This window comes from Dipodomys spectabilis, unplaced genomic scaffold (assembly GCF_019054845.1).
Source record: "Dipodomys spectabilis isolate Male_0828 unplaced genomic scaffold, ASM1905484v1 ptg000145l, whole genome shotgun sequence".
Classification (NCBI taxonomy): Eukaryota; Metazoa; Chordata; class Mammalia; order Rodentia; family Heteromyidae; genus Dipodomys; species Dipodomys spectabilis.
In genome coordinates, this window is record NW_024870822.1 from 25,462,643 (window position 1) to 25,477,842 (window position 15,200).

Sequence of the window (15,200 nt, forward strand, 5' to 3'; positions counted from 1 at the left end):
CTATAGGTTATTGTTACTACATAATAAGGTCCTCCCAATCTCTTTCTTCAGAGCCCCCTTAATCTCATTATTCCTGAGACTGTAGATGAGGGGATTCAACATGGGGATCACCACCATGTAGAACACAGATATCACCTTGTTCTGGTCAGTGGAGTAGTTGGACTTGGGCATCACATAAATGAATGTAACTGTCCCATAGTACAGAGTGACCGCAGTGAGGTGGGAGGTGCAGGTGGAGAAGGCCTTGTGGCGGCCCTCAGTGGAGCGCATCTTCAGGATGGTGATGAGGATGTAGATATAAGATACAGCTATTATAAACACTGTAACCACAATGATGGAGCCAGAAGTAAATGAGGGAACAATGGCAGGGACACTAACATCAGAACAGGATAGCTTAACTAAAGGAGCAAAATCACAGAAGAAATGATTGACTCTATTAGGCCCACAGAAGAGCATTGAAAAGAAGGAAAAGGTAAAAGAGGAAGCATTAAGAAAACCTCCTATGTAAGTTACTACAAGTAACTGCACACAGACTTGTGTGGACATTTTGGTTGAATACAGCAGCGGGTCACAGATGGCCACAAAGCGATCATAGGCCATGGCAGCCAGAAGGAAGCACTCTACTGTCCCAAAGAAAATGACTGTACAAAGCTGGATGGCACATCCAAGGTAGGAGATCAAATTTCTCTCCACTAGGAAGTTAACCAACATATTGGGTGTGACAGAACATGAAAAAATTATGTCAGAAAAAGCTAAGTGACTGAGGAAAAAGTACATGGGGTAGTGGAGCTGAGTGGAGACTCTGATGAGAAGGATTGTGCAGAGATTTCCAGATACAGTCGTCAGGTAGATGCACAGGATGATGATGAAGAGGATGACTCGAAGGACTGGATCTTGTGTTAAGCCCAGTAGAATGAACTCTGTCACTGTGGTGTGGTTCCCATCCACCAGGGATTCCATCAGACAACGGAGCTGCTACCAGGACAAATCTGTGATACAAGAGTGCATGAAAATACTTTTTACATATGATCATTTCATTTTTTAAGAACATATATGAAGTGTTATAAGCAGAGACATTAAAATACTGGTACATATTTACATCCAATAATTAATCAAGCTATAATTTTTAAATGATTTCACAAAACACCTGAAAATTGCTTCCTATTATGTATTTCTTTAAATCCCAGTAATAAGAATATAGATATAACGATAATAAAAAATGATTGCTGAATATATTGGAAAACAGAAAATGAAGAATTAGTTTCAAGAAAAGCTTGCATATTAGCTAATACAGTACACTTACCTTTACACAAAAGTGTTACAATCAGGTGTGTGTGTGTGTGTGTGTGTGTGTGTGTGTGTGTGTGTGTGTGTGTGTATACCAGGGATGAACACAGAGCCTTGAGCTCTCACTTGGCTTTTTTATCCAAGGTGCTGTCTCTCTGCACCTGAGTCACACCTTCACTTCCAGATTTTTGCTGGTTAGTTGGGGATAAGAGTCTTACAGATTTTTCTACTTGGGCTGGCTTTGAACCACAATCCTCAGGCCTTAGCTTTTCTGATTTGCCAGGATTATAAGCATGAGCCATCAGTGCCCAGCAACATGCATTTTGGCCAAGTATAATCAGTAAATAAGTCAGAAGTTATTTCCAAATAAATATTTAAAATACTTGGGCACAGCCGGGCACTGGTGGCTCACGCTTGTAATTCTAGCTACTCAGGCGGCTGAGATCTGAGGATTGTGGTTCCTGCTAGCCCAGGCAGGAAAGTCCTTGAGACTCTTATCTCCATTAAACCACTCAGAAAACCAGAAGTGGTGCTGTGGTTCAAGTGGAAGAGCATTAGCCTTGAGCTGAAGAGCTAAGGGACAGCACCCAGGCCCAGAGTTCAAGCTCCATCACTGACCAAAAAAATAAATAAATCCTTGTGCACACATTTGATAGATCAAATGGTGCAGAGGCCCTCTATCATTCCTTTGTTATTGTCATTTTTGGAATTATGAAATGACTTATTGAGTGCTTCCTTACCCTTAATTTCATGAAAATATTGCTTGCAATAAAGCAAGATGCCCACAAATCAAAATTAAACAGTTATATTAACCCTCCCAAGTTGAAAGGATAATGATGTATTAAATGATGAAGTACAAGACACTATGTTGAAAAATGAACTTTACAATTTAGATAGGGAGGGGTGGGGGAGGAGGGAGGGAGTGTAGTTGTGGAGGTGGGAGGGAAGGGAGGGTAGGGGAAAAACAAAGGAGGAGGCAACAATGCTTGATAGGAAATGTACTCATGACCTTGCTCATGTAACTGTAACCCCTCTGTACAGTATTTTTACAATAAAATGTATTAAAAAGAAATATTTAAAAATTTTAAAAATAGATATATTGAAAAGCCACACATCTTTATTAGAAGTTAGTTGTTAATATAAGGAAGATGAAATGAACACCTGCAGTTTAAAGATCAAGAGCATGTAACATATAGTTTTAATGAGCAATGTTAATGTCTATAAAATTAATTTCATGACAGTAGTGTAGCTTACTCAATGTAGCTTGAAGTCATAGTTTCTCAGGTCTACTGTATATGCATGTAAATTTGAATCATTTTAGAGTATTTGAATACTGTGAATTTTGTAGTTTTTCCATACTGATAACCTTCTTGGAACCATATGTGCAAATATATTAAAGGTTATCGTATGTTCCATACATGATTTTTATACAGATAGAATTGTACACATATATACATATTTATCCACATAGATACACATATACATCTATAAACATAGCATACATGTACAATATATATGTATATACATATATGTATATGAATATATATAGTATTACATTTTCAATCATATTAATATATTTTTATATTTAAGTTTTCTAAAGTTATTTTGTGGATAATTTCTCTCACGCTTATTAAATGTTCTGTACCATTTTTCTTATATCACTATCTTGGCTCCCCTCAACTCACCATGTGATCTCTTTAAGTATTTTTACAAAGGAGTTGCCATTCAACAAAATAGTTAATGAATACAAACGCATCTTGATCAATGCCACCACTTTCATCATTCTCCCCTACCCCTCCCAACCCCAACCTTCCCTCATTTGTCTTAATTTTGTAAGACTGATTTTTATGACTGCATTCTACCCACTTCCTCTCTTCATTCATCTACTCCTGTCCTCTTGATCCCACTCCCCCTTTCAAGTACTGGTTTCTTGGTGTTTATTTTGTTGGACTACGAGTTAGCCTCTTTACACCATTTGGATTCTTACTTTATCCATAAAATGAAATGCGCTATTTTTATTTTATAGATGAGTTAATGGACTGTGAAAGCACAAAGTTATATTGCACATGGCAAAATCAGAATAGGAGCTCCAGGAAGTCTGACAGCCATTTCCTTATCCCTTTGCAACAATATACAGATGAAGTTAAATAATAATTATTGAGACATGAATACCATCAGCAATAAGTGAATGACAGACTTTAAGTTTTCTGACAGCTGACAAGTAAAAGTGTCACCTTGTTTGTTCTGTATGTCACAGAAAAAGCAGTTAAATATGACACTTTATATTTTTTGGAAGATGAAATAAAATTTTTTTCTTGATCCTATAATCAGAAAAAAATCAAAATATAATTATAAATAAGGGCATATACTCTAAATTTACCTTTATATATTTGAAATAGGAATTATTAATTTTGCTAAATAGAAATCCCAATCACTGTGGGAAAATAAAAACATGATTAGTACTTACCACATAGTCAAAGTAGGGTCATACATATTAATCAAGCCACTTCCTACTGGAACACTGATTTCTAAAAAGGATTATTTTGGTAGCATGCTGTAATGTTATTTTTGATGCAATATATAGCTGCATAAACTTCATGTTAAAAACTTGAGGTGAATCCCTGTGCTAGGTTGTCCACGCTAAATGTTCTGAATGGGTAGTCAAAGCTTCCCATATAGTTTGCCTTGAATATAAAGCATTACAATAGCTGGAGACTTGGCTTGATTGTTACAGCACCAGCTGAATGAACACAAGTTCCTGAGTTCAAAACCTAGTACTCCCTGCCTAAATTAATGAAAAATGAATTCAATGTTTCTGTTTTTGAAAACATTTAGCTCTATAAGAATGTCTTTCTTCAAGGGATTAAACATCTTTACTCTTTGGAATTTTCATTTAAAAATTTAAAATGCTCATTCCTCCCAAAGGAACTCTAAACTACTTATTTTTTTAGAAGAGCTCCAAGTTTAGATAGTGCTGAAAGATTATGTCTTATAGTGTGGTCTCCAAGGAATCCTGGTAACTTGGATTTTAACTAATAATTCATGTGAAACCAATGGTGGAAAAAGAGTAAATCAGACAAAATTGTCCAGTAGATCTACCTGTTGCACTATATCTTTTCTATGGAGACATTGAGAGAGAAAAGTTATATCAAATGTTAAATGCAAATCAGTAAATTACATTCACTAATAAAACCCCAATGTCATATCTTAGGCATGAAAATGAATTCATCTTTCAGCAGCAAATCAAACATACTGTGAGTTTATAGCTATATAAAAAATGGGCCAGATTCTGGTGGCTTGCATCCATAATCCTTACTACTCAGAAGCTTGAGATCTGAAGTAAGAGTTCAAATCCAGCCTTAGCATAAAAGTCCACAAGACTCTTATCTCCAATTAACCAGTACAAAGCTGGCAAATCTCTGGGAGCACATCATGGACAAATCCTTGCACTACCCTGTGTAGTTGTGGGGTGAGAGTTGGCCATGTATTTGATGCTACTTTGAAACAAGGGAGCAGCTTAAGAGTCTTTCACTGCATCCAAGCCAGAGAGGTTCAGCACCCCTCAATCTCCTGCCCAGGTATATCCCAGGACAAGGCCAGAAAGAGGAAAAGTCCACAATGTGTATCCTGAGGCACTGTGTGCCTAAACCTATCCCATTCTTGTGCAACAAGACCTAACGCTAAGGGCTATTTTGCAAATGAAGTACCAGATCCATGTCTTAGGGAGAGTATTGCAAACTTCTAATATTGAAGAGCTCCTGAACTCCTCAGCCCAAGCTGCCAGACCAACACAAGCAGAGGGAACAAAAAAAATTAGCGTAGTTCACCCCCACCCACTCATAATACATGGGTCCACTCCACACCCCTCTCACCACCAGCAGCTCCTAAATGAGCTTGGTGTCTCATCATCCCCCCTAGAAACACTTAAGTGGATCAGAGTTTCCCTACCTTACAGGTGCTTTACTAACTGGAATTCTGCTAAAGGAGATCAAGTATATATGTTCTAAAGACACTGATTTAGTGTCTTGGAGGCTTTGTGTCATTTCCTCATCTGCAGGGCCTTCTGGGATCATGCCTCATTCTTTGTCATACCTTGGTAACACGCAGCCCAGGGAGCTAGGGAGGGAATCTTTGCTTAGGGAATGACATACACCATGTGAGGTGGTTAGCATATTTTGGCGCCAGCATGTCCCCAGTGCTCAAAAACCTCTGAGAAGAAACGGCCTAGTGAGCTTAGCCTTACAGACTGTCTCAATAGCACAGGACAGTACCGTTTTAGTCCCTGCCCTGGGAGCAGTTGGCCCATAGAGAGAATTAAATCATTTCTCTCTCTCCATAGAGAGAATAAAATCATTGCTAAGTGGTTTCTACTTTGTAGTTGCAAACAATTGACCACTACAAAAAGCTTCAGACTCAAATCACTTCTGCTGGTCCTCAGTATGCACTAAAAACAACAGAAATAGCAGCGAGACTTGCTAGCTACCAAGTTGAAAATGAACTATACAATTTGTGGATAGGGACAGAAGGGAAAAACTGGGAGAGAGGGCAAGAGAAGGGTTAACATTACCCAAATAGAAATATACTCGTTACCTGAGTTATGTATCTGGAACCCCTTTGTATATATGTATATGTATGTTTATATATATTGTTTTATATATATAACAATCAAAATTATAAAAGGACAAAGTTAAGCATGCAAACTCTTATCATTGTTCTGATCTATTTTTTCTTTTTTCTTTTCAATTTCTTCTCTTGGCCACCCCCTTGTTGTGGTACTGGGACTTGAACTCAGGGTCTAGACACTGTCCCTAAGCTTTCTTGCTCCAGTAAGGTACTCTAACACTTAAGACAGGAATTTTGATGGTAGTTGGAGATGAGAGTCTCATGTATATGTCTTCCCCAGGCTAGCTTTGAACTTCTATCCTCAGATTTCAGCTCCCTGAGTAGCTAAGATTACAAGCTTCAGCTACTGCCATCCAGTACAGCTTTCTCCTTTTTTTTTTTATTGTGAAAATACCATACAGAGGGGTTACAATTACATGGGCAAGATAATGAGTATATTTCTTAGCAAGCATTGTTGCCTCCTCCTTTGTTTCCCCTTCCCATCCCTTCCCAGACCCTCCACTCCCACCAAAGTTGTAAAGTTCGTTTTTCAACATAACTACTTGTACATCTCATTGTTGCAATGGGTCCACCTGTATCTCTATTTAAACAATTTGTTTTTCCCCTTCCCCTCCATAAATTATACCAACATCAAATACAGTGAAAGCAGGGGTTATAACAAGGGGACGGGACATACAAAGCAACAAAGAAATCATCTTATAAATATGTTAGAAACAAAAAAATAAATATGTTAGAAACAATCTCAAGAACGAAAAAAAAAAAAAAAACATTTGAGTCCTTATCTTAGGGTTCATTTCGCCTAACATCAACTTATCTGACCATTTCTGCTTGTCTCAGACATACTAGTTATTGCAAATAAGGGAAACCATGGGACCTGTGTTTCTTTGAGCCTGGATTACTTCACTTAATATAATTTTTTCCAAGCCTTTCCATTTCTTAACAAATGGGGCAATGTCATTCTTTCTGATGGAGGCATAGAATTCCATTGTGTATATATACCACATCTTCTTGATCCATTCATCTACTGAGGGGCATCTGGGCTGGTTCCATATCTTAGCTATGGTAAATAATGCTGTAATAAACATAGTCGTGCTGGTAGCTTTAGTATGGTCTTGTTTGGGATCATTTCGCTAAATGCCCAAAAGTGGGATAGCAGGCAAGATCTCCTTTTTTTTTTAGTTGACTTTTTGTTTCTTTTTTCCCTTGTCACCTCTTAACTTTTCTCCTAGTTTATTTACTTTTATCTCTTTTTGATTTAGTCTCTATTTTCTTGACCTTACTTTTTTGCTCGTATCTTTTTAAAATTATTTTTGGTAAGGTGAAAAATATGAAAGTCAATGAAAAATGCATTTTTATTATTTATATTCTCTGTTTATATTTTTATTTTTAGGCTATCTTCTCCAACTCTTGTGGTGTATTCTTATTGTTGGTGCTTCTGCAATTGTTATGTTGTTTTTTTATTTTGGGGAGGGTTATTTTGGGGCATGGCAGAAGGTTGAGAGCCCAGGACTTTGAGCACATTAGGCATGCACTCTACTACTGCGCTACCTTCCCATTCCAGCTGAGAGAATAGCATCCATTTCAAGCCAAACCCTAGTCCCACTCAAACCTTGGCAGTCTTCAACTTAATAAATAGAAAGGACAAAGCATCCAGAGGATGATTCATACAGAATAGCTGAGCTGAACTCTAATAGTCTGTATTGGTTCCACCTTAACAATGACAAAAAATAAATAACACAACTATTTGGGGCACCACTCCTGTACAGATCCTCACCATGAGTGGTCTAACACACATGTCAGATCACATACAACTGTCAAAAACAGATGTGAGGACCACAGAAGGGAACTCTGATCCTGGCCATCTTCTCTATGTGAAAGACTTTCATAGGAAACTAGTTGAGAGAAATTGTACAAATATATCTTTCTTGGCTTTGTTTCAATTTGGAAGCAAGTGACTGATGTAAACCCCTTGCCCCCCACACCATGCAATAAAATTACATTTGGAAAATTATAGAAAGAAAAAATGTTTTAGAATATTCTGATGGGCTGTTTGCAAACAAGTAGGGACGTGTACCCCTGCAAACCAGGTTAACATTGATTTTTTTTATTTTTACAGAAATGCTAATATATACCAAGGAGGATTTAATATTTGTTAATAGAAACCTCAGCTACCAGCCACTCTGCTAGCCAGAAACACGGAGGGAAGTCAATGATTGATGTAGGTATAATGGGATTTGTCATGATGCTTGATCAAGAGTTTGCTGCTGCGGTTGACTCTATCTCTTACAAAAGAATCTGCATAATCCTAGCTACACAGAAGGCTGAGATCTGAGGATCGTGGTTCAAAGTCAGCCTGGGTAAGAAAGTCTGTGAAACTCTTATCTCCAAAAAACAGAAAGTGGTGCTGTGGCTCAAGTGTTAGTGTGCTCACCTTGAGCTGAAGAGCTGAGGGACAGAGCCCATACTCAGAGTTCAAGCCCCACAACCATCCAAAAAAAACCTGCAAGAAACCACATCCAGAAATGGCATCTGAACATGGTTAAATAATCAAAGGCTTGGTTAAGTATTAAACTTGTTTTTCGATTCATTGCTGATTGGCCCAATTTTTCCATTATTTTCTTTTGAAGTCTCTAAAAATTTCAGGGGAAAACATTGAGTCTCAAAATAACTTTTTTACCGAAATAAAGTATTTTATTTCCTTAAATGACTAAAATTAATAATGAATTATATATAAGGAAAAAAATCACAAAGATGATTTGTGAAAGTACTCTCCTAGTTTTCCTAAATTTCAGTGAGAAAATTAATCAGTTCATTATTCATTTCAAGAAACAGATTTTAAAAAAAACAAAGGGAGGCAGGTAAATTATAGCAGTCTCTCAAATATTCTGCTCTATTGATATCACTTCTCTTAGCCTAAACCTAAAAATGTCCATCCTTTATATACTTTCTAATGGGATCTAAGCTTCCATATTGCCAGTGCTGTTTGGATACACTAGGCTGTGACCAAGATCTTGTCCCTATATATTGTTTTTAAATTTCAAATATACAGATATTCCTTTCATGCTTTCTTGATGCCAGATACTAGTAGATATCAAAGACACTAAAATGAGAAAGACATGGTGCCTATTCACATAAAGTTGATGGTCATAATGATACCTCCCTGAAGTCACAGTTATTCAGAAGACTAAAGAAGATTTCTCTCAAGACCAGAGACTGGACAACATAGTGAGGCCCCATCTAAGAAAGAAATAAAAGAAAGAACAAAATAATGAAAGATAGAAAGAGAGAAAGAAAGGAAGGAAGGAAGGAAGTAGGAAGGAAGGAAGGAAGAAGAAGAAGCAGCAGCAGAAGAAGCAGGAGGAGGAAGAGTTAGAAAATATGAGTGAGAGGGTGAGAGAGAAAGAAAGAAAGAAAGAAAGAAAAAGAAAACTTGTTTGAGCATTTCTCATCCATTGGCTTTTTTTTCAGAGATGTAATTCTCTTTTTTGATAGTGCCTATTAGTTATTAAGAATAATGGGTCTCATCGTGACATTTTAACACATATAACTAACATACATTGGTCACATCTACCCCCATTATCCTCCCAGTTCTTTCCCCTTCCATCATTTCATTCTTAGTGCTTTATGTATGTTATTCTTCACACAGTTTGCTCTTTCATGAAAATGCATTATGTCTAATGCTACTTCTTTTAACTAGTACTTCTTGCCATTGTCCTTACCTTGCTGTATGTAGACATATTGTAAGACTAAGTTTTAGTGATGTATTCCTTAAAAAGTATTGCTGTACATTCTTGCTTGGAAAAGAATCTCTCCTTTGGGCTCACTGCTCCTTGTATACTTATCACAAGTCCAGGCTCATAATTATTTCTTAAATGTGTGCATTCAATATAAAGTCAATTTTTTATATGTCAAATTTTTATGTGTTTTGTAGTTCCCAATGCCTGGCATTTCAGTAAATGTTCAGCAAACCATTATGTTAAAACAGCTACATAGTTTTAAGTGTCAGAATAAATCACATCTTTTCCACATATTATGCTTGGCTTTAGTTTCTTTATTTTAAATAACAGGCCTAAACCACCCTGGCACTTGATGATTTCTTTGTTACTTTTTCTTACTTTATCATGTAAAATTGAAAAAAAAAGTACAAATCATTAATATAAGGAATGACAAAGGCAACATAACTACAGATTATGCTGGTGTTGATGGAAATGTAAGATTAAGTCTAAGAAATTCTATGTAATGTTTTCAGAGTGTCTGCTTTGACTCTGAGGTCTTTGATCCATTTGGAGTTGATTCTGGTGCAGGGTGATATATAAGGATCTACCTTTAGTTTTCTACAAGTGGTTAACCAATTTTGCCAGCACCATTTACTGAAGAGGCTGTCTTTCTTCTATTCTATTTTTTTAGTTCCCTTATTGAAGATTAGATGTTTATATGTCTATAGGTTCATTTCTGGGTTTTCACGTCTATTCCATTGGTCCTGGGGTCTGTTCTTGTGCCAGTACCAAGCTGTTTTGATTACTATGGCTTTGCAGTAGAGTTTGAAAATTGGCATTGATATTCCTCCAGCACTGTTCTTTTTGTTAAAGATCATTTTTGCTATTCGGAGTCTTTTACAGGAAGGAATAGGAGAAACCCTAGGTCTTCTTGGCACAGGTCAAAATTTTCTTAATAGAGACCCAGAAAGACAACAAATCAAAGAAAGGTTGGACAAATGGGATTGCATGAAATTGCAGAGCTTCTTCATGGCAAAGGATATAGCTAACAAGATCAATAGAAAGCCCATGGATTGGGAGAAGATCTTCACTAGCCATACAACCGACAAGGGTCTCTTATCTAAAATATACTTGGAACTCAAAAAATTCAATCCCCCAACAACAAATCATCAGAAAAACAAATGGGCTAAAGACTTAAAGAGAAACTTCTCTGAAGAGGAAAGAAGGATGGCCAATAGACACATGAAGAAATGCTCAACCTCTCTAGCCATAAAAGAAATGCAAATCAAAACAACATTGAGATACCACCTCACCCCAGTTAGAATGGCTATAATCAAGAATTCTAATAACAACAGATGCTGGAGAAAATGTGGACAGAATGGAACCTCTCTGCATTGTTGATGGGAGTGTAAACTTGTCCAACAACTTTGGAAAATAGTATGGAGGTTTCTCAAAAGACTCCACAGAGAGCTCCCCTATGACCCAGCAATCCCACTTTTAGACATTTACCCAAATGATCACAAACAAGATCATATTAAAGCTACCAGAACAATTATATTTATTGCAGCATTATTTACCATAGCTAAGATATGGAACCAACCCAGATGCCCCTCAGTAGATGAATGGATCAAGAAAATGTGGTATATATACACAATGGAATTCTATGCCTCCATCAGAAAGAATGACATTGCCCCATTTGTTAGGAATGGAAAAACTTGGAAAAAATTATACTAAGTGAATTAAGCCAGGCCCAAAGAAACATAGGTCCCATGTTTTCCCTTATTTGCAATAACTAGTATATGTCTGAGACAAGCAGAAAAGGTCAGATAAGTTGATGTTAGGGAAATGAACCCCAAGTTAAGGATTCAAATGGTTTTTCTTTCTTGTGATTGTATCTAACATATTTATAAGATGATTTTTTTTGTTGCTTTGTATGTCCCTCCCCCATGGTATAACCCCTGCTTTCACTGTATTTGATGTTGGTATAATTTGTGGTGAGGAAGGGCAAAAACAAATTGTTTAAATAGGGATACAGGTGGACCCATTGCAACAATGAATCATACAAGACGTTATGTTGAAAAACGAACTTTACAACTTTGGCCAGGGGTTTGGGGGGAGTTTGGGGGGGTGGAAAGGGGGGGAGATAGGAAGGGAGGGGAAGGGGAAACAAAGGAGGAGGCAACAATGCTTGATAGGAAATGTACTCATTATCTTTCCCATGTAATTATAACCCCTCTGTATGGTATTTTCACAATAAAAATAAATAAATAAAATAAAAAAGAAATTCTATGTAATATTTTTAAAAAGTAATATAAATTAAGAATTTTAGAGCAAATTTACAATATGGAAACATTTACCCAAATTTTCGCAATAGGTTACTGAAAAGTTATGGGAAATGCCTATGTTAAAAGTTACAGAATTAAAAAAAAAGTTACAGAACTCTAATGAAAGTAAATAAAAACAATCATAGATGAATGAAGAATGATATATTCATAGACTAGAACAAATAATATTACTCAAATTCTTCTTTTCAAAATACTGAATAACCTACTCACTCAGATAAAAATTAGGATGGAATCAATTGTACAGGTTGTTAAGCTTAACCTAAAATTTATACATTATGAATATCAATCACAATATGGAAAATAACAACAAAGTCTGCTTTTTGCAAAACCTACCACAAGCCTATGGTAATAAAAAGTATTTTCTTTTTTGCAACATGTGGGTTTTTAAAAAATATAAACTTGTGCAAAGCTCAAGGTTTTGAAATTTGCGGTTTGATTCAAAAGTTGTTTTAGGTGGAAAGAATTCAGACATCATCACTCTCACCCCAATTAAACAAAGTAATTTGTTCTGAATATCAAAATTGCTTCTGGGAAGCAAAAAACCCTCCCCCTTTGAGGAAAAAAAGGAAAAACAAGTCCAAAGGTAACCATGACCTTTTCTAGTCCCATCAGGGAGGCCCAACCTGACCTTAATTAGTCACGGAAGGACCTTTCTCTCCAAGGGACAAACAGCAGTAGCCTTAGAGGATTTGCTACGTTTGATTAGAAGCTCCTTCTCTCTCACCCCATGCACGCACACACATCTTCTCACTGCATGTAGGAAACTACATTTCTGGACACTGGGGCATGAGGTGGTTCATATTGTTGAGATCCTGGTCCCTATGACCTATAAAAAAGTAAATGGACAACCTCTACTTTATATAAAGTCCCATTTCAAATTCAGCATAAATAGTTCTTCTACTGAAAGGTTAAGTGCAAGAAACATCAAATTTTTTAAAAGATGAACTTCCATTTGTTTAAGGAGAAACTAAAAATAAAAGAATCACTAATTTTAGTTCTTGATCCCTTTGGGAGCCATGTATTCAGCAAGAGAGTATACATGAACACTCAGAGGTACCCACGGACCTTTGCACAAAAGAACTAAAGCAGTGTTGGTTAATTGTAGCAGCCCAAACTACTGCTTGGCTTGAACAGCTATGTTATACAAAGGCCATACGAAGAAATAGACTGATAGTTAGGTTGGATGAGGCTCATAGCCTTAGGGTCTCCAATTAAACAACCATCACCAGTTTAGACAAAGCAAAAGCTGGTCTCTACAAAATAAGAAAAAGTTATCAGATTCTCCCTTAAGAGTTAAGGGTGTTTTTGGAGTACAAAATAATTGTGAAGGGTAAAAAGTCACACACAGTGTTGATCATAGCATGTTGGAGCCTTTTCGATGTGGAACAAAGGTGAGAAAATAGAACGCATGGTAAGTGGTTCAGCAGAGCTGGACCAGTGTGAGGGGTGGATAGAAATATGCTATGACACAAGCAAAATCCCAATGAAGGGCAATGCCAGAAAGGATTCTGTCTTCTGGGCTGATGAAGCAACATTAGAATAAGAAGATCTGAGAAAATACTGACAGGGTTAAATGAATCGAATTGCTCATCTGCTTTTTAACAGCAAAAGATCTCTACAAAATATTTGTGAATGATAAAAGGAAAATAATGAAAGGCAAAGGGTAAAGAAACAAATAAAATGGTGAGTCTCAATTCTGTGGGGACATTAGGAATCAAGGAGAGAAAATAGTTACCTCTCTATTGTGAGAACTAAGTTGTAGATGGACTCAATTGGATTTTTTGACAATATTTTACCTATATATATATATATATATATATATATATATATAGTAAAGATACTGTACAGAGGGGTTACAGTTACATGAGTAAGGTAATGAGTAACTTTCCTCTTGAGTATTGTTGTCCCCTCCTTTGTTTTTCCCCTGCCATCCCTTCCCTCCCTATCTCCCCAACTTGCCCCTACCCCGCCAAGTTGTAGAGTTTGTTTTTTCTTTTATTTTGTTTTTTTAATACATTTTTGTTGTAAAAAATATTGTACAGAGGGGTTACAGTTACATGAGCAAGGTAACGAGTACATTTCCTATCAAGCATTGTTACTTCCTCCTTTGTTTTACCCCTACCATCCCTTCCCTCCCACCTCCACAACTACACTCCCCTCCCCCCCCCCCCCCCCCCCCCGCCTAAATTGTAAAGCTCATTTTTCAACATAGTGTCTTGTACATCAGTTCGTTTTTAACATAGTGTCTTGTACATCTCTTTGTTATAATGGGTCAGCCTATATCCTTATTTCAGCATTTTGTTATTTCCCTTCCCCTCCCCAAATTAGAAAAATGTATATACAAAATGCAGACAGGGTACTGGAATCAAATATGGTAAAAACAGGGGTTATACCACGGGGGAAGAACAAATGAAAGAACCAAAAGAAATCACATAGTACATTATAAGTACATTACAAACAACAGCAATAAAGATAAACCTTCTTGTGTCTCTATCTTGGGGTTCATTTACCTTTGAAAAATGAAATTAAAGCAGAACTAAGGAAGTGGAAAAACCTCCCATGCTCCTGGATTGGGAGGATTAACATCATGAAAATGGCAATACTGCCAAAGGCTATCTACAATTTCAATGTGATACCTATCAGTAGCCCAACCTCATTCTCCAATGGGATAGAAGAAGCAATCCAAAAATTCACATGGAACAATAAAAGACCCCGAATAGCAAAAACAATCTTTAGCAGAAAGAACAGTGCTGGAAGAATATCAATACCAAATTTCAAACCATACTTCAACTGCATTTTGTTAGATAATGAGACAAAAAACTCAAAAGATGCTCAAATTGTAAATGAGAGATCGGATGGATTTGGTATAATTTCTCAGATGTATAAATATAGATATAAAGGTTAAAAAAGTTGATGCGTTTGAGATGGGTGCCACTTTGAGATATTTGTGGGATTCCCAAGGCTCATAAGCAATGATGAGAACCCAAACAGATGATTGAAATACGTAGCTAGACTTTGGGAGTGAGATCAGTCTAGGAGTCAAGATTTGAGACAGTTTTATGCAGGATGACAGTAATAAAAATACAATAATTGAGAAGGCAGAGAGTAAGGACCATGCATTGTCCTTTTATGCAAAGAGGAATGGATAAAACTCTAGTCGTGTAGAACAGGGGAAGAGGAGAGCATAGGAAGAGGAGCCAGGAATGAGTCTATGAAAGAAAAGAATATG

The 15,200-nt window shown here is 36.8% G+C and overlaps 1 protein-coding gene across 1 annotated transcript; it reads right to left on the reverse strand.

Annotated features, from left to right (window-relative positions):
• On the reverse strand, positions 1–961 carry LOC122117895 (olfactory receptor 502). Its single transcript, XM_042691766.1, has one exon. The coding sequence runs from the start codon at positions 958–960 to the stop codon at positions 1–3; it is 960 nt and encodes a 319-aa protein (XP_042547700.1). The 5' UTR covers position 961.
• Between the last annotated feature and the right edge of the window lie 14,239 nt (positions 962–15,200).

Bases quoted from the DNA above. Each gene is read 5' to 3' on its own strand.
- LOC122117895 (XM_042691766.1), bottom strand. From the start codon at position 960: ATGGAATCCCTGGTGGATGGGAACCACACCACAGTGACAGAGTTCATT.